Here is a 20617-nt window from a genome sequence, read left to right on the forward strand (position 1 = left end):
TTAGTTATATTCTATTTCATTTTACATTATTTTATTTGTATTCAACTCTGATCTATTTAGTGAGAGAAAAGCACGTTTGTCCTGGTGACTCATAGATCCTATGATTTGAGAAGTAGTACAAAATTGATAATGGACGACTGTTTGCAGCACAGGTGACATAAAAGCAAACACACGAGTATGATCATAAAAAGGCTTAGAACCATATAGTAAAAACGAGAATAACAATTATAAGTGAGCAAGAAAGACATGTATCATAAAAATGACCAAATCAAGTGCAAAACCGTGAAGTAATTTAAAAACATTACTATACTAGATTATTGCACGAGGAAAAACATTTATATCTAATTCATATTTCTCACATTTAATTTAATTCATTTTTATTTCGCATAAATATCTGATAATACATAAACGGAAATGATGATGAACGGAAGAAGGGATCGATAAGGAAGAAAACTGTGGGAAACTTTCCACGATCCATGTCGTCGCGACGGTAATAGGCCTCGTCGAGCGGAGAGAGGGTCTGTCCCGTGCAGGTCCGGTCTCCGACGATGCCGGAGAACGGAACTGGCGGGCGTTTGTGATCTGACGAATCGATTACACGCAGAATACCGGACGGTAAGCCGCCGCGTTTCCCGAAGAAACCGACGATCCGACAGGAGGGCGACATCCTGATTATGGAGTGTATCCTGGAAGCGCACCCGGTACCGGACATTACGTGGTACCAGGGACAGAAACCGATCACCGACAGCACCCGCGTCAAGATGTCGCGCAAGGCCACCGGAAAGGACACGTATTTGCTCACGCTCGAGATCTCGAATCCGACCAAGGCGGACGGCGGAAATTACCGGTGCAACGCGTTTAACAACTTCGGCGAGAGTAACGCCAACATCTCCCTCAACTTTCAAGGCAAGTCCCCCGACGACGATGCAACGCGGCGGAGTCTCTCGTTGGTTCAATTTATCCACTCCCTTCCCCCCTCTCTCTCTCTTTCTCTCTCTCTTTGCGTTTTTCATGTTCCGATTTTTTAATGATTTTTCAACGATATTTATCAACGCCTAGCTCGTTGAGATCGCGATCGAGATTAGACGTGTACTTTAGCAATCTGGACGTGAACATTCGAAGATGTTTCGGAATGGTAATAAATTATTGGCTTCGATCTGAAATTGTAATGTACAGTGTTTGAAGTCTCTTAAATATTATCGGTATAATTAGATATTGTAAAGGTAATCAAATGTTATCAAATTATTTTTATATATGTTCAATGTTTGTGCGATATATTGACTATGGACGCGAAAGTATTGAAACGAATTAACGAAAGTTAATTGATAGCCGTCACTGTACACCTAGAGCATAATCGAAAGATCACGTCCACCTAGATTGTTGGAATATCAGACCTGGTGCGAATATTTTTTGGAAACACCCGCGACAATTTTGGGAACCTGCAGAGAGACCAACGAGACCCGAGCCCCTCGAGAGCCCCTCTACCTCCTAGCACGTTCTTCCTGTCAGAGTCGTTCTAAGCTTGCCAGAGGAACTCGATTTCTCTGAGAGCGCGCCTTTTCTTCTCTTTCCGCGGCTGTTTCCGCGACTATTTCCACATCGTTCGCGGCCGCGAGAAGCGAACGTTTCGCGTGTAGGTATCCGCGCGTCTTTCCCAAGATTAGGTAAGTAACTACGTAGCACTGACTAATCATTGAGTCGTTCTCTCATCGCTTTCTAACCGGCGCGCGTTCCCGTCCGGATCCTGAGAGATCCAACGGTGCCGTGGATCCAGGCGGGGATCGCGATCGACGCATCTCAAAATCACTAATCCCGAAGGGAACACCAGAAACCTTCTGCAACATTGAAAACCGGATCGCAATTCACGTCGACGTCGAACGATTGCGGCCCGGTGGCGATCGCTTCCGGGAATCCCGTATTGCCGGAAGCGATGGCACGCACGTGAACTGTCTTGCCTAACCGTGGATCTTTCCAAGATGCAGAGGAGGGGCCCGGTTTCGCGCCGTCGTTCGTCGAGAAACCGCGTATCATTCCGAACGAAACCGGCACCCTGATCACGATGAAGTGCAAGTGCAAGGCGAACCCGAAACCGGAGGTGACATGGTTCCGCGGGACCAACGTGGTCAAGGAGTCCTCCAAGATCTCGATCAAGACCAAAACCGTCGAGGAGGATGTCTACGAACTGATTATGGAGATCAAGGTCAGTGACAGCCGTGACTTAAATTAAAGCTGAAAGATCATATTTCATAACAACTGTACTCTATTCCAAAATATGCAAATCTCTGTGTAAAAATAATCTAGTTTAAATCTAGCTCCATATGCATAACAAAAAAATGCTTTCAGGATCCTTCGGCGCCGGACGGTGGCACTTACAGGTGTCACGTGCAGAACGAATACGGCGAGAGCAACGCCAACTTGAACCTGAACATCGAAGCAGAGCCCGAACCAGAGGGTGACGGACCAACGTTCGTCGAGAAACCTCGCATCCAGTCACAGAATCAGGGCAAACTCGTGATAATGGACTGCAAAGTGAAAGCAAATCCGAAACCGGAAATCGTTTGGACCCACGCGGGCAAGGTGGTCACAGAGTCCTCGAAGATCTCGATCAGCGTCGTTAAAGAGAAGGAGGACATCTATTACATCAAGCTGACCTTGAACGACCCAAGCCCGGAGGACTCCGGCTTGTACAAGTGCAACATCAAGAACGATCTCGGCGAACTGAACGCCAATCTCACGCTCAACGTAGAAAGTGAGTCGACCGACCCTAATCCACTATCTGGAATTATAATCGAATTCCTCCACAAGCCATTATTAACATAATCGTATTAGAATTATTAATTAGAAGATGATGAAATTGCGATTCATAACTAGACTACGGATTTTAAGCACCTATATTAAAATTAGCTGGAATATAAAATAATGAAGACATAAGAAGAATTGAATAACCTTGTTATACTACTTACAAATTATCAGAATTGGTAAAAATACCTTTAGCTATTTTCTGTTTCGTAGAATCATCTCGGGAATTTTTACTTTCCATAAGCATCCGCAATCTATTCGTAACACCTGTGTAGAAATCTGCTGAGATTTTACGTTATTCTCCAACTATGTTCTAATTAAATTAACCAACTACCTAGTCGAGTCTTAGATGTAGTAATCGTCTATTCTCGGTTCCAGTTGTGCCTGTGATCAAGGAGAAGCCAAAGGTGATTAAGATCGTGAAGAAGAGGACAGTGGTGGTCGAGTGCCACGTTCTGTCGAAATTCACACCGGACTGCACATGGTTCAAAGAGACGCAAGCAGTGAAACAGGACACGAGGCACAAAGTGCACGTGGAACAAGTGAAAGAGGTAAGCGCTCTTTATCCCCGAAAAGGCGACAGGGCTAATCACGATCTTGTTTACAGGGAGAGTTCGCTGTGAAATTGGAGATCGAACAAGTATCGTCCTCCGACAAGGGTGTGTACAAATTGGTTGCACGTAATGAGAAAGGCGAGGCGACGTCACAGGTCGTCGAGGTCACGGACATCATGGACGAGGGCGAGAAGCCGAAGATAGCCTCCGGTTTGAAGTCGGTGGTACGTTAATCTACAAATTAATATTTTTATTTGTATGAAGATACTATTCTTTGGAGTAATATTCTCGTCGAATTTCAGACGATAGAGGAAGGCAAATCGATTGAGCTTATCGCCAGTCTGGCGAAAGCGGACCGCAAGGTGACCATCTCGTGGTACAGGTATGTAACAACGACGCGATTATTAACAGCGTGCGGTGAATTAAAAATTTCCTGATTTATTCATTGATTCTTCTCGCTTGTTCAGAGACACTACGGTGGTGAAATCCAATAAGGATATCATGATATCGTTCAACGGCACAGACATGAAGATGACCATCACGTCCGCCTCCACTTCGTACTCCGGAACCTACAAAGTCGTCGTCAGCAACGAGTTCGGCGAGGACCAGTCGTCGGCTCGTGTAGTCGTGAAGGTGAGTAACCTCAATGGAACCACCATCGAGCTACAACGACGTCACTTCCGTGTCGCCCCTTGTGTTAGAATTTGTCACACCCATTGGAGAAGATTATTCGTTGAACCCCCACTCTAAATCGTGAATGTGTACCCATTGTTAACGCGAGACAAGTTTAAACGAATGTTGTAATCCCTTCGAATGTTGCATGCAATGTCCTTGTACGTATTGTAGAAGAAAGAGGAAGAGAAGAAGGAGGAAGAGGAAGAGGAGAAGAAAAAGAAGAAGGTAGAGGAGAAGAAAGAGGAAAAGAAAGAGGAGAAGAAGGAAGAGAAGAAGGAGGAGAAGGTAGAGAAGAAGGAAGAAAAGAAGGAAGAAAAGAAGGAGGAGAAGAAGGCTGAGAAAAAGGTCGAGAAGAAAGAAGAGAAGAAGGAGGAGAAGGTAGAAACTGCTGAAGCCGTCGCTCGAATTCTTCTATCGGAAGGGCTTTTGCTCCTTTTACTTTCTGTGTCACCCTTGTTTTTTGCTCTCCGGTTGACAAAATGCCGCGTCACTAACAGCAATTGTCCACCGCCTCCCCTTACATATTATACACTTAAAACATTACCACTCAGACGAAAACTTAATTCGATTGACGGAGAAGTTTGTAATAATATTATCTTCGACGTAAAGTCATAAATGATTAGGGTAAAGATTTCAAAGAATCAAACTCGTTGTCCAAATCTCCAGAAAATATTATCTTTATACATTTACGAAACAGTTAGTGGTTGCATTTGGTTGTTCACTGTTCGCCAGAAATTCGAATTAACTTTTCGTTTGGTACACACGATAATCCGGCTCTCTTCAACCCCATTTCGGTGCGAAAGGTAAAGAGTACGATCTGGAGCGACGAAGGGGAGTCCGATTACGATGAGAGCATCATAGAGGAGGAGGAGGAGGAAGAAGTGGTGAGTGTAATCGAATCCAGCATCGCGGAGCCGATTATCGAGGAACCTGAATCAGAAACAGTATCACAGATCGAGGTACACGAGCACACTACACCTGTCTACACGAACACGCATTACTCTACCTTTCTTGAAACGCTCTACTCTTTTTCACCGTCACTCTACTTTTTTACCGTTACTCTACTTTTTTACCGTTACTCTACTCTTTTTTTCTCACTACTTTTTTCCTTTCACTTTACTCTTTGTTAATTCTACTCTACCCTTTTTTCTTCGCACGCGCGAATCACTTTTTCAAGTTCGCGCGAGCGCTCGAGTCATCTTTCCTCTACGCTTTCTCTCGAGGTCAACCGTTTCCGTCAAGGCAATACGATTTACGTGTTTTTTTTTCACTATTTTTAAGGACATACCCGACAACAAACCGAACGGTATCGACAAACCTGGCCTGAAGAAGGTACGAATTAATTTTTTTGGTACTCTCTCGTCGACTTTTTTCGGGAAACTCGTGCACACTCGAGATCACACCGTGTACAATATCAGCGAAGTTCATTCTCCCTTTTGCGTGCACCTTGTGTCGGCTTTGTGATCGTTTCACAACCCCTTGTCTTAATTGACCCCAAGCCGCAGTTCACTATTGTGCAGTAAATTGTATTTGTTTGTCGCTGAATAAGAAAAAAGTACGGAGCATATAGTCGCAAGGATTAATATTAATCGTATCGTGTTTGTATTTCTGTTTCAGAAACTGGAAGTGATACAGGTGAGTCGCCAGGGTCGACTGTTTGAACTTCTCAAAGTATGCGGAGTATGCGAAGTATGCGCTCGAATCTTTTCACAGGCTTTTGCATTGCGAACTATTATCTTGTTTTGCGACGCTCTTCGAGAGCGATTCTATCGCGTGGCTTCTATGCGAACAATTATCTTCAGCTTACGCCGACTAACCGATCTTCTGTTTCAGCGATTTTTCTTTTGCATCGTGGTCCTAGCGACTGCGCGATTTTATTTCGTTTCAGCTAAGTGCAACCAATGCGTACACAATGACCTTTTCACCCTGCTTTACACTTAAGCTTTACATTACCTTACACCGCTTTATACTCGAGCTTTTTAGCATTTCTTTAGAAGCTGGGCTATGTACAGTCTACCCCAACATCCCTTTCCTCTCGCATGCTCTATCTATTCTTTGTGCAGACATTATTTTTTGCATGCTTCTGCGTTTTGAAAGATGTTGTGCGAACGAATGAAAGAGAGATGCGTGAAATGTTTCATCTATGTTTCTTCTTTCACGATACTCGATAGGGTAACGACAGGTAAAGAATTATAATTTGCTTGGTTCTTGTTAAACGTTCAAATTTCTTATCGATCTTTTTGCCCTCGCGTAGAAGAAACCAGAGGAGAAAATTGCGGAGAAGAAGGAAGTGGAGAAGGTAATAATTTTTCGAGCTTGCGCGAACGAACGTATTTCTAAGGAGCTATTTATTAAAGACGACAATGTTTTTGTTCGCAGAAAAAGATTGTGAAAAAGGAGGAAGAAAAGAAAGAGGTAAGCCTGCGGTTTTATTCGATGCGCGTTTAATGCAACGACTGGTTGACGCTAATTTGATCGTTCTCTGCGCTAGGAGGCCACGCTGAAGGCGGAGAAAACCGTGTCTCGCAAGCAGTCCATTAGCAGAGTAAGTAGAGTGGTTCTTAGATCGTTCGTTGAGTAGTTCTCAAACAGATGCACTGATTCTTGATGCTCTATCAACAGGTGGAAGAACTGCGGACGGAAAGCCGAAGGAGCTCCTTGGTGTCGACGGAGGAAAAGGTTAAACGATGCCCCTGAAATTTCACCTGTTGACCCTTCGCACTCCAACGAAGTGCAAATAATTGTTTTCTTCTCGTAAGAGACACGTCGATCGCTCTTTTGTTGATTATCGTAAATGAATGAATTTTTCACGCAGTTTTCGAACGAATTATTTTCTCGAGAACTTGCTGACTCGGAGAAGATGCTCCCAGTGCGAAGGGTCAGCGAACAGAATTTATCGATACACGAACAGTCGGACGCAGTAAACAGCCAAATATTTATTTATTTATTTTTTTTTGCACACGTAGATAAGCGAAGACGGCTACACATCACCGCGACGCTTTTCGATTCAAAAGGTACACTCGCGCCAATTCGGGAACAAGTATTCAATTCGACCTACGCGAATGCAAGCTTGCGAATTATAAATCGAAAGAATTGTCGAGGGCAATTTATTTATCGGTTGTTTATTCTTCTAACGGGAACAGGCCGAGGAGGAGTACAAATCGGAGAGCAGGCGGTCTTCGATCGTGAAGAAGGAGAAGGTGACAGCAGAGAAGGTGAGACAACGCATTGTATCTTTTCTGTTGCCGTTTTTTCCATTTGTTCTTGTATCGTCCCAACACACGATTGGTAGATCCTTAGAGTATCGTAATTAACATTGTCCGATTGTCATTTGTACATACAGTGTGCCTCGATAACGGTGCTGTCCGAAAGAGGCGAATTGTTACGAAAAACAAGCGAACGAATCATTTCCCTAAAATTTTAACGAAATCTTGATGTTTTACTTTATCAATTCGCCCCTTTCTCGCACACCTTAACATTGTTTTCCGATTGTTGAATATTAAAAAAAAAAACGTTGATCGTCAAATACGAAAGCAGTAAGTAGTTTATGTGAAACCTCCTCGAAACGACCTCGGGAGGCCAAGTAGTGTTAATACCTTAGTTGTGTGTCTTTTGTGCATGCACAAGTGCAGACAACGACGAATTAAGAGGCAAAACGATAGAATCCGTGACAGCGTAGGGCGCGAACAAGTATACCGGGTTAGGGGATGGGACGATCAAGCGACCTTTGTTTCATTTTCTTTTGAACTTTTAGACAGGTAGAGAGAGCCCGAGATTATGGTCCGCGACCACTGTCGTTCGAGACACGAAGGTACACGAAACACTCCACATTTCTCGTTCTACTATTTCGAAGCAAACTCACTGATTCCTGTAGCATCATTATTCTAACAACAGTCTTCTATTGTATCGAGAATTAACGACAGAGAATCTCTTAATAAATTGTAACACAATTACAGGGTTAATCGTTCATGTGATTCCAGTATTATTATTTTCGAATAGCTTTAAGTTCGAACAATTATCGTTTCAAATGAAAATTAAATTATACCAGCAATTTTTGGAGTTAGAAATAAAGGGACACGTCGACTCTATTTTCACTGGCATTTTAGGACACATCGAACGCGCGGCGTGTATCGCTCACGCGCGAACGAACAAGCATGAAGGTAGATTATGTTTTGACAGTCGTTAGATTGCTGTTAAAATTTTACACCCAGAGAATTTGTGATTTTTTACGGACCGTATGTCATTTTAGGAAACGATTAACGAGGCGTTGCTCAATCTTAAGCCATACACGCGCAGATCACTTCCAGACACGGAGGTATACACTGCACACGATACACTTACACTCGTACCGACACTGTCAAGCGAAAGACTGTACATTGCAATTCATGTTCACGATTTTAGGTCACTCTTCTGCCACGTGTTAACCTTAGAAAGGGTTCGCTGATCAGAAACGGCGAGGTACACCGTTCACGCTATTAATTATTAGGTTGCCGCGCGCGACTGATTCGCATTAACATGATACCAGATATATTAATATTGCTGTTAGATATTAATATTTGATATTATGACATTAGAATTATTGAAATTATCTATTTCAGATTTAATAAAAATTTTTTGAAATTAACTACAGTCGTTGCTAAAGATTTCGCCCGCGGCAGCCTAATTTCAAACAGACACGCGATGTCGTCGACAAGCAATAATTCTTTTGGTTTCTTTCACTGTAGGACAAAACAGCGCGTACACCTAAGCTGCAATCGTCAGACGATGAAATTGAGGTAGTTTATTGTTTTCACTTTTTTTTTTGACAAGAATCGCAATAACGATAAATATTTTAGGACATTTGGGCGGACAGACCGAAGGACCGCGAATTTAAATCTTTTAGGAAGCACGAGGTACGATATACAGAGTGTCCCAAAATTACGGTTAAATTATGGTCATTTCCAAGAAGTAAAGAATTTCTGGGGTTAATTGAGATAACTTTTTCCTTTCATCCCTTGTTTCCCGGAAACACTATAATTTTCTGACACCTTGTAAACGCGTGATCGATGATAAATGGGTTCGTTCAATTAAACAAATCGTTTTAGGTTACTGTCGAACGCTCTGTTAAATCAAACGACCGTGAGCCCCGCGATGAGGTAGCTAATTGTTTTATTGTTTTTATATGATCGCAATGGTTCGTACAGAAATATAAGTTGAAAATATTCTAGGACGTCTGGTTGGATAGGCCGAAGGGTCGCGAAACGGAATTCGTTGAACAGAGCAAGGTACTTCGATACAAATCCGAATTAAACGACTAGTTTCTGTTTTTAAATCACGCGACGCATTTTAGGACGTGTCCAAGTCTTCCGTGGTGTCTCGATCTCGTAAATCGCAGGGAGAAATCGAGGTATTGCGAGACGTTCAATTACTTATCTTATTTAGCGACGCGACAAAATTGCACGTACCATAATGCGAACATATTTTTAGGACGTTTGGCCGAACAAATCGAAGACAAGAGAAGTGACGCGTGTGAAACAGGAGGTAGAATTAATTCATAAAATATTAACGATACAAAAATGCTGGTACGATTGATAAACGTTTTTACAACTCGGGAATTATTGCAGGAGACAACGTATACACGAATGCCATTAAACACAGCGTTTACACAGAAAATAGACGATGAGATAGAGGTAGTACACGATCAAAAATGTTATATTCATTTATTTTTCGAACGAGAAACTCACACGTGAAAATACTTTTAGGATATCTGGGCAGATAAGCCAAACGATCGCGAAATAAAGCCTATTCGAAAAATTGAGGTACTGTTCTCAAATTATTGAAATTAATTGGAATGTCAAATCGATGAATATTTTTTATTTTCGCAAAATTTTTGCAGGAGATATCGCACACAAGGAAACCAATAAACACACCGTTAACACACAAAATAGATGATGAGATAGAGGTATTGCGATATTAAATGTTAAAAAAATTATGTTTCAATATTTGTATTAGAAACAAATAGATAATCGCTGAAATATTTTAGGATATCTGGGGGAATAAACCAAAAGATCGTGAAATTAAACCGATTAAAAAGACGGAGGTATTTTTTTTTTGGAATTCAAAATTTCTCGAAAGACTAAATTAACAATTGCATTTTTACCGATGTGAAATTATTGCAGGAGACAATATACACATCGAAACCAATACACACGTCAAAATCAACACAAACACCAAAACCAATACACATACCATCTACACAAAAAGTAGATGACGAGATAGAGGTAGTATGCAATCAAAATTATATTTTTTCCATTTTTGGAACCAAAATTTTAATCGGGAAAATATTTCTAGGATATCTGGACAGATAAACCAAAAGATCGCGATGTTAAACCAATTAATAATATAGAGGTATTTTTTTGTAATTAAAATTGACAAAAGATTAAATTAACAATTGTATTTTTATCAACCTGAAATTATTGCAGAAAACAATACACACATCAAAACCGATAGAAACACCGAAACCAATACACAAACCATCAACTCAAAAAATAGATGACGAGATAGAGGTAGTATGCAATCAAAATTATTTTTTTTTTTTCATTTTTGGAGCCCAAATTTTAATCGGGAAAATATTTCTAGGATATCTGGGCAGATAAACCGAAAGATCGCGAAATTAAACCGATTAAAAAGACTGAGGTATTGTTCATAAATAATTAAAATTGTTACTACATGAATGCATGTTTTCTACAAATACAAAATTATTATAGGAGAAATCACGCACACCAAAGCCAACACATACGCCATGTACACATAAAGTAGAGGTCGAAATAGAGGTAGTACACGATCATAAATATTTTTTTTTATTCCTGGAACTACATAAATCATTGAAAACAATTTTTTAGGATATCTGGAAAGATAAACCGAAAGAACGCGAAGTTAAACCAATTAAAAAGATTGAGGTACGGTTTCCAAAAAATCCGAATTTTCATTCAATTATTTTATAGCTTTACAAACGTGGTATTATTGCAGGAAAAATCGCGCACACCAAAAGCAACACACACGCCGTCTACACAGACAGTAGATAACGTGATTGAGGTAGTACACAGTCATAGATATATTTTTTTTATTTTCGAAGCAGCAAAAACCACTTACAAAAACATTTTTAGGATATCTGGGCAGATAAACCAAAAGATCGCGAAATTAAACCAATTAAAAAGATCGAGGTATTGTTCTCAAAAAATGCAAATTTTTATTAAATCAATAACTATTTTTACAAACGTCTGACTATTGCAGGGAAAATCACGCACACCACAACCAACACACACACCATCTACACAGACAGTAAATGACGTGATAGAGGTAGTGTAACATCGAGGATATTTTTTTTATTTTTTTAAGCGACAGAAATCACTGAAAAATATATTTTTAGGATATCTGGGCAGATAAACCGAAAGATCGCGAAATTAAACCCCATAAACACGTTGAGGTATTTCTTGAAAATAATTCAAATTGACAATAAATCAATGGATGTTTTTACAAACGTGCAATTATTGCAGGAAAAATCACCCACGCCAAAACGAACACACACACCCTCTACACAAAAAGTAGACGACGTGATAGAGGTAGTAGACGATCGACAATTTTATACCTTTTTATTTTTATAATTGCAATATTCACTTGAAAAATACTTCTAGGATATCTGGGCAGATAAACCAAAAGATCGTGAAATTAAACCTATTAAAAAGATCGAGGTATTGCCCGTAAATAATCGAAATTATAATTAGACAAATTTATTAGATTTTACAAATCTGAAATTATTACAGGAAAAATCACCCACACCAAAACCAACACACATACCATCTACACAGAAAATAGATGATGAGATCGAGGTAGTATGAAATTATGAATGTGTTTTTTTTATTTTTTTCGGACCTGTAAACTTCATTGAAAAAAATATTTTTAGGATATCTGGGCAAATAAACCAAAAGATCGCGAAATCAAACCGATTAAAAAGACTGAGGTATTGTTGACAAATGATTCGAATTGTTATTAAATCAGTGATCTTTTTTACGAGCATGTCATTATTACAGGACACTCCATACATAAAAAAATCAGTGCATACACCGCCTAAACAAAAAGCAAACGACGAGATAGAGGTAGCAAACGATAACAAATGTTTTTTTACTTATTTTTTGGGGATTTCCGGAAATTATGTTAAAAAATACTTGCAGGATATCTGGGCGGACAAACCAAAAGATCGCGAAATTAAACCTATTAAAAAGATCGAGGTATTGCTGTCAAGTAATTCAAAATGTTATTAAAACAATAATTATTTCTTACGAACGTAACGTTATTACAGGACACTTCACACACACCGAAATCAGTACATACACCATCGAAACAAAAAGTAAACGACGAGATAGAGGTAGTAAAGAACAATACAACTTTTTTTTTATTTTCTTTGAAGCTGCAAGGTTTACTCAAAAAATAATTTGCAGGATATCTGGGCAGATAGACCGAAAGATCGCGAAGTTAAACCTGTTAAAAAATATGAGGTATTGTTCGCGAACGAATCGAATTGTTAACTAAACAAATCTTTTTACAAACATGCAATTATTACAGGAAACATCACACACACCAAAATTAACACACACACCGTCTACACAGCAAATAGATGACAAGATAGAGGTAGTAGCCGATTTTCTTTTATTTTGTTTATGGAGTCAGAAACTCATATGGAAAAATATTTCTAGGATATCTGGGCTGATAAACCGAAAGACCGCGAAGTTAAACCTATTAAAAAATACGAGGTACACTCGCGAGTTCGCGTTAAAATTCTCACATGTCCTTCCTTTTTTTTTTTAACAAACCATATTTTCAGGAAATTCGGACGACCGAGGTCAAACCCCGCAATCAGACCGTAGATAATGAGATAGAGGTACAGATCGTATTTAATTCCATAGAGTACACTTAACACTATTTTTACCAAAGTAATCAAAGGACAGCGTCTCAAGTTAAAATGTGCAAATTTGAAAATTTCTTTAAAATCATTTTTCAAACTCAATAAAATTAATTTGGTAAAAATAGAATTACACACAAGATTTGTAAAAATAAAGCACTGAAGGAAATGAACACGATCGACCGAATCGGTTTTAGGATATCTGGGCAGATAGACCGCAGGATCGCGAAATCAAACCGATCTGGAAGGAGGTACAAACGTCGTCGAAATATTCTATCCCGCGTAACATTATTTAACTTTTTTCATTTTTTTTTATATCTCAAATCCGTCGTTCTAGGATGTCCCGAAACCAACGTCGAACAATTCGATCGACAAAGTTGATTCCTCGAAACCAAATTCCGACTCGCCGCTGGCCGAACCGATCGACACGATAGAGGTAGAAGACACTGCGAGCATAATTACTAAATACGAAAACGTTCAAGTATCTTTACACTTTCGTTGCGATGCACGACGTAACTGTTATATCGCCGATCCATCGACGCGTTCGACTGAACACTGTACATTTTTTAGGAGGAGAAGCCAAAGTTAAAAACGACACGTAAAAAAGCCGATTCGAAAAAGGTACACTCATGGATTGTTGCACGTGCGCAGTAATGAAATACAGGCGACGCAACACCTGGCAAAATTTTCCAAAAAATTAATTAATCTCTCGATCGTTTTAGAAAACCGAAGGGAAACCGAAAGCTCGCAAAATCGACGAGGCGGGCAAGGTACAATTTATTTATTATTTTGTTTTCTCTCGGCCACGTAATTTTCGTATCGTCGACACCGTGCGAGACGGGGTTCTTTTAATTTTTTTGTTTTTTCTTTATTTGCTATTTTAGAAGAAAGACACGGTCGCCAGACGTAGATCATCGACAAAGTCGACCGATGGTTCTCAGGTACAGGGAATACAGAGCACGATACTTAGTAGCGTGTCAGAAGCTATTCACGCTACCGCTGTTTCTTTACTTTTTATTTTTTCCATGTTGCGCTTGTTGCTCGCTCGTGCGAACATTATCCAGGAGGAAGAGCCTGCGGTAGACTCGAAAGATAATGGTGCAATCACCAATGGAACCAAGGTACATACGATACAACTACACGCGTACACTCCGTAATAATCGTTGATTTAAAAGAAACTCGTTCATCTTGGGATTCTATTAGAAAGAAAGAGCTGCACTGAAATCGCTATCGCTTCAGTTTCACTTGTTGTTTTACCCGTTTGTCGCGTTAATATAGAAGTATGGTTGTTTTAGACGTGTGTGTTTACCCTTTCCATATTCTTTTCTAGAAGGAGGAAGTCACCAGTAAAACGAAGACCGTCGGAAAGGTGGAGACAAAGGTACACGGGCAACGAAACCCCTCCCTCCCTCCCTCTATCTTTATTTTATACATGTTTCTTAGCATATACACATGTCACAGTGTGCACAGTGTACATAAAAAGACCGATAGTTACATGATTCGTTACTTTTAGGAGGCACCCACACCTAAACCAAAGGTAGAGGAAGCTAAGGTACAGACAACACACGTACACCGAAATGTACATCCATCATACACGTTGATTATACTTGAACTTGATCCGCAGAATTCTCTCACGTATTCCATTGTTCATTTTTAGAAACCGGAACCCGCGAAACCACAGACCACTCCCGGTAAACCCGCGGAGCCCAAGGTATACACACATACCATAATACCAATCCTTTTTTTACGCGTTGCTATTTTTTCTCTAGTAGTATATGATTATTAACAGACACGATCTAATGAACTGTCGTGTTTTAGAAAGAGGAACCCGTCACGAAACCCAAGACCACTCTCGGTAAACCCGAAGAGCCAAAGGTACACTATATTACACTTTCGATTTTTATATACAATCACTTGTACAAGGTCTATACATATTAATACACGGTACACGAACATGTACACATTTTAGAAACAAGAACCGGACACAAAACCTAAGACCACTCTTGGTAAACCCGAAGAGTCGAAGGTACACTTTACTACACTTTCAATTTTTACGTACACAAATTACACAAGTTGATACACGATACATTACACAATTTTCTAGAAACAAGAATTAGACACAACACCCAAGACTACTCTCGGCAAACCGGAGGAGGCAAAGGTACACTACGCTACACTTTCAATTTTTACATATAATTGTTTACACAATTAGTGCACGATACACGATACAAACGCATTTTTTAGAAACAAGAGCCAGACACGAAACCTAGGACTTCTCTTGGTAAACCAGAGGAGCCAAAGGTACACTACACTACACTAGCAATTTTTATATACAATTATTTACACAAATTAGAGTATGATAAACGATGCAACACACATTTTAGAAACAAGAACCAGACACGAAACCCAAGACTTCTCTAACTAGACCAGAGGAGCCGAAGGTACACTTCACTACACTTTTAATTTTTATACACAGTTTATTGTACAAATCAGTGTAAGATACAACACACAACTGCATTTTTTAGAAGGAAGAGCCAGACACGAAACCCAAGACTTCTCTTGGCATACCAGAGGAGCCGAAGGTACACTACACTACACTCATAATACATAAATTACATAAATATTACATAAATTACATAAATATTACATAAATTAGCATACAATGAACGATACGAACACACATTTTAGAAACAAGAACCAGACACGAAACCCAAGACCACTCTCGGTAAACCGGAGGAGGCAAAGGTACACAGCCCCACATTACACTGTTACACGAATTTTTGAAATTCCAAAAAAAGAAAACATAGTTAAAGCAGACGAATACATTTTTTTAGAAGGAGGAACCCGCTCCGAAACCCAAGACCACCCTCGGTAAACCCGAGCCGGCAAAGGTACATGACACGAGTCACCTATACACTTTAGTCTTTTTTTTCTCTCTACACAGTTATAGTTGACACGATATTTTTGGGAATGCAAAACGCGACTAGTTAAATTGGTCCCTTTTTTAGAAAGAAGAACCCGCCCCGAAACCCAAGGCCACCCTCGGTAAACCCGAGGCAGCAAAGGTATACAAAATTGGTCTCTCTCTTTCTCTCTTTTTTTCTCTCTCTCACTCATTTTTGACGTCATTACGAATATCCTAACCCACGTGACCTCCATTCTTTTCAATCATACGCACCATTTAATACTCTTTACGTCATCTTGCAATCATGCCAAACCGAAATGCTGCGCACATCGCGGCGAACTCCGTGATCTACATGTATTTTTTTTCAGCACACCTCGAGTCCGAGTGATTCTGGCACCAAATATGTTAACGTTTTTTTTTTTATTCGCAGCACAGTTTTACTGACACCGTAACCAAGCAGTTATAACAAATCATTGATCATTGGTCGTTATCTCGAATTCGTAATGCCCGTTTAACGTTTCTGTTTCTCATTTTGCAGGTCGAGGAACAGCCGAGGAAGTTCAGTCTGAAACCCGTGTCCAAGGTGAGCCTTAGCAAATTACATATATCGACGCTTTATCTGCCGAGAGTTGCTTAATAATTAACCGTTCGCGATTAAAGTTTCCTTTATAATTTATACGGCTTTCTTTACTTTCCTTTTATTCGTAAGTTAATGTGATATCTCGAAAGTCTTCCGGTGGTTAAAACGTCGATTAAACTGGCAAATAATTCGACGGACAAATGTATTGAAAATAAATTGTTTGAACAGCAACTGGAGGAGGAGAAGAAGACTCTGCAGAAGGTGGAGCTCAAAGTGAGTAGAGATTTTTCCACGCGCGTAATTAACCGATGCAAAGCACACTCGAGATCTCCGCGTTATTGCGCGCATGATTGCGTCGATGCGTGTGAACCGTCGTTGATAATTCGAAGTAAACGATGCTATTGAACGCAGGGGGAGAAATCAGGACTACGTAAACCGCCGAAACACGATATTAAAGCCGAGAGCTTCCAATTTGTCCAACTAAAACCGGTTGCGAGAGATCCCAAAAAGCCTCAGCAGGCTGAAAATGGGAATGCGGTTGAGCTGAAGGTATCCCTGCGAAAGGGAGTCAACATTATTATTCTCTGTCTGCCTATCTTTCTATATTTATCTACGCCAATCGCTCACGATTCTTCCCGATTGGCTCTTCTACGGCTCTCTTCGATCTACGATCTTCTCTCGCTGTCTGCGAAAAATCTCTTCTTTCTATTCGCCTACTCTGTCAAACTGTATACTTACTCTGTAAATCACTGTTCACTTTTGCACCACTGTGCAGACACTACTGTCTTCTGTACTATACTTTATACTCTTCAAAGCACTGTTTCTATAGACTTCTTCTTTTGTACTAAGGTCTAGCACTCTACTTTTTACAACTGTTTTTCTTATTCTTTGCTTACTATGTTTTCTACACTCTTTGCTTGTTTATAGCACTGTTACTACACTATCTACTTTTTACGTCAATGTTTACTATGATCTGTGTTTTCTATGTCACTGTGATTTGTTCTCTTCACTTTTTGTGCTACTATTTTCTATGATCTGTATTTTCTACGTCACTATGATTTCTACTCTTCACTCTCTATGCTACTATTTTCTATGATCTGTATTTTCTACACCACTGTAATTTATACTCTTCACTCTCTATGTTACTTTCTTCTATATCAGTGTTTTCTGCGCTCTCTATTTTCTGCATCAATATTTTATACAATATCTACTTTCTCCATCTCTATGTTCGTTATTTCTGGATCAGTACACTCTATACTCTTTACTCTCTGTGTTACTGTCTTCAGTGCTTTCTCTTCTCTGCATCAATATTTTCCATAATATCTGTGATACTTTCTGCGTCTCTGTATTCTATGTTCGTTATTTTCTAAATCACTGTACGCTATTCTCTTCACTTTCTATGTTAGTATTTTCTGCATTACCATTTTCCATAATTTCTACTTTCTATGTTCTATACTCGTTATTTTCTGGATCACTCTATTCTACACTCTTCACTTTCTAAATCACTATTTTCTCTGCACTTTTACACGCTTCGCCATCGCAGCACCGTTCTCTATATTCTTCACTATGCGAATCACAGTATGCTCGTCGCACTCTAAAAGCAACTACCATCCGCTCGCCCCTTCTACAAGGGGGCTCTCTAAGCTTCTCGTCTGATCTCGGTGTCATCGATAGCAAGGGACACGATCTATCGTTTCTGCGCCACCTATCTTTCTGTCTTTCTACGATCGCTTGATCTCCAATTAAAAAATGGGATCGTGGTGTTAATAACAGAACCGATTAACGGGGCCGCCTGTTAGCCCCGGTTAATCGCAACGGCCGGCGAAACGTCTCCGAACGCCGGAGAAATCGCCCAAATAACGACGGACTCGCTTATCGAATCGATTCTCTTCCACTCTGTCGTCAATGTTCTTCTACTTGTGTAATACTCACGGCTTCGACTTTAACGCTCTTGGATACGATAACGTTTCCGGTCCGCCGATGTACTGATCCGTTTCTGTTCGATGGCGCGCAGAAAACAGAGAAGGCCGAGAAGACCGAAATCAAAAAGAAAACAGCGAAGACGGCGAAGGAGAGCAGCTACGAGCTTCCGGAAATTCCGGATTACGAGAGACCGGTGCTGGAGAAGCCTCAGGAGTTCGACTTCGGCGATCATGTGTCGCGCGACAAAACGAAGCTCGAAAGACCTACTACTCAGGTACTCGTTTTCTTCATTCGGAGCAGTTGACGGTAGTTACTGTGATCGACGGAATGTTAGATAACCGAGAAAGATAAATGCTTTAACTTTTATCGTTGTTTTCGAACGGTGCAGTAACCTTCCTTTCCCAGAATTATTCTTGATTATATTCTTATATTTCTGTATTTAAATTTTATATATTCATATTTAAATATCAAATTTGAATATATAAACTTTAGTATACCTTGCTATACTTTAATAAATAAGTGATGTACTTTAATGCACTTTGATATTAAACTTTCTTAATCTTGCATACTATGTATCACTTCATTCAACAAAAATTAAAGCATAGGGTAAATAAAAAAATTATATTTGTCTTCATCGATCTGATAGATCTTTATATCATCTGTAAAAAGTATTAGCCTTAGATTATTAACGAATTAGTGCCAGATTTACTTTTGTTCCAAAGTCCTCGGACACAGAGTATACTTCTTGTTCCCTTGGAGCTTTCTTGGTTATCTAATAAAAGTGTACACTGCTCAGTGTATTCTCTTTACTATCGACAAAAAAATTCGCAAACGTATCCAACGTTATAAACAGACTGCGCGAAACGGAAGGGTGAAACGAGACAGGAACCGCGTCGTAGATTATGAAACCGGCGACAGTCTGATTATACAGTTGGAGCGTTCTCAGTGTTGATCGTTACTAACGAGTTTTTCTTTTCACGCGGGGACTGGCAGAAATTCGACTCTAAGGTGAGCAATCCTCCGTTATTAATACGAAAATGAGAAAGCGATTTTGCCAAGCCGCTGTCCGCCGCTGCACCCAAGAAATTGGAAGAATTTTGCAATCGGCCGGCCAAAAGCGGTTCGATCGTGGCTCGTCAAAATTTCGTAAGCCGCCGGAGATGATCGAGAACGCGGACGGGAATCGCGGCGATCGGCGACGGCACGGCAAATCGCTATGCTCGTTAACCACCTATTTTACACTATACACCGTCGTCCATTAGCGAACGAATATCGCTCGCGTATTCTCGGATCGCGTATATCATTCGCCGAATTAGTTACGCGTTCAGGGAAAATTGCGACCGCGTGGGGCGAACTTTTCACCGTCGGGCGGCTGGTCGACGACACAAATCATCGGCGACAGTCGTTTGGATCGAATGACTCGCGGACAGATCGCTTCCACCGGCGGACAGAATTAATGCAGCGACGTGTGACGCGCTGTATTTTCGTTGGGTCTTCAGCGGGGGATCTTGGTTAGCGAGCGGATAAGGATAAAAATAGTGGGCGGTCGCGGGAAGGATCGAGGCCTCGGCGGATAGACCCGCAAGGTCCTAGCCGAGACACGAGCATGAATCAAAAACTGGGATCTCGAGCCGTCAGGGTCGTCGGTCCGGTGACACGAAATCCTTGCCGGCGCATTGGCAACGGCCGATCTTATCTGTTCTCGATCACGCGTCGTCGTGGTTTTAGGGTGAAACACCCCCGTGGCCAGAGGAATTACCATAAAAATTCAGGACTTGATCGGTAGACCGTGTGTTTTTATGCGAAATTGTGTGATTTTTTATGAGTAATTATAACTTTTAATATATGTTTCTTGATCATTTTTGAAATTTTTGACAAGAGATAAAACAGAGCTGGACATTTTGGTCTTATTTTAGTGATTTTAAGCAATTCGTAGTAGCAGTTCCATATTTTTTAATTGACCCAATTCATTTGTAATATTTAATGATAATATAGTTTGACCTAAATATTTTTAATATCTTTCAAATGAAATATTTTGATAATATTTTACCTATCCATGTCTTATCTTGAATTTATTATAGAGTCTGCAGTCTATTGATTAATCCTGTGATGGCACCCTGCAATTTCAAAGCAAATTAATTTCATTATCGTTATAGGTAGAGTTGATTAAACTTAGAATATAACTTTAAGTCATTGAAAAGTCTCCTCTGATCACTGTGATAAAAATAGGGCTACTTTCTTTC

The 20617-nt window shown here is 40.2% G+C and overlaps 1 protein-coding gene across 13 annotated transcripts in view; it reads left to right on the forward strand.

The window, feature by feature from the left end:
- The window catches only part of Bent (projectin protein bent), a 91283-nt gene that overhangs the window by 19343 nt on the left and 51323 nt on the right, over positions 1-20617 (forward strand). The window contains exons 8-40 of one of the 13 annotated variants that reach the window (XM_078192381.1): positions 605-906; positions 1983-2200; positions 2344-2749; positions 3178-3350; positions 3407-3577; positions 3656-3735; positions 3821-3986; positions 4200-4406; positions 4832-4987; positions 5310-5360; positions 5646-5663; positions 6283-6327; positions 6408-6443; positions 6520-6573; positions 6651-6707; positions 7172-7243; positions 14297-14347; positions 14480-14518; positions 14624-14677; positions 14785-14841; positions 14936-14992; positions 15071-15127; positions 15211-15267; positions 15351-15407; positions 15492-15548; positions 15655-15711; positions 15801-15857; positions 15975-16031; positions 16410-16454; positions 16680-16724; positions 16863-17000; positions 18466-18648; positions 19368-19382. In XM_078192381.1, the coding sequence (XP_078048507.1) occupies positions 605-906; positions 1983-2200; positions 2344-2749; positions 3178-3350; positions 3407-3577; positions 3656-3735; positions 3821-3986; positions 4200-4406; positions 4832-4987; positions 5310-5360; positions 5646-5663; positions 6283-6327; positions 6408-6443; positions 6520-6573; positions 6651-6707; positions 7172-7243; positions 14297-14347; positions 14480-14518; positions 14624-14677; positions 14785-14841; positions 14936-14992; positions 15071-15127; positions 15211-15267; positions 15351-15407; positions 15492-15548; positions 15655-15711; positions 15801-15857; positions 15975-16031; positions 16410-16454; positions 16680-16724; positions 16863-17000; positions 18466-18648; positions 19368-19382 (3295 nt within the window). The remainder of the gene's footprint in view (positions 1-604; positions 907-1982; positions 2201-2343; positions 2750-3177; positions 3351-3406; positions 3578-3655; positions 3736-3820; positions 3987-4199; positions 4407-4831; positions 4988-5309; positions 5361-5645; positions 5664-6282; positions 6328-6407; positions 6444-6519; positions 6574-6650; positions 6708-7171; positions 7244-14296; positions 14348-14479; positions 14519-14623; positions 14678-14784; positions 14842-14935; positions 14993-15070; positions 15128-15210; positions 15268-15350; positions 15408-15491; positions 15549-15654; positions 15712-15800; positions 15858-15974; positions 16032-16409; positions 16455-16679; positions 16725-16862; positions 17001-18465; positions 18649-19367; positions 19383-20617) is intronic. The other 12 variants (XM_078192382.1, XM_078192383.1, XM_078192384.1 and 9 more) reach the window with 12 other exon arrangements.

Source organism: Augochlora pura, chromosome 10, assembly GCF_028453695.1.
Source record: "Augochlora pura isolate Apur16 chromosome 10, APUR_v2.2.1, whole genome shotgun sequence".
Lineage (NCBI taxonomy): Eukaryota > Metazoa > Arthropoda > Insecta > Hymenoptera > Halictidae > Augochlora > Augochlora pura.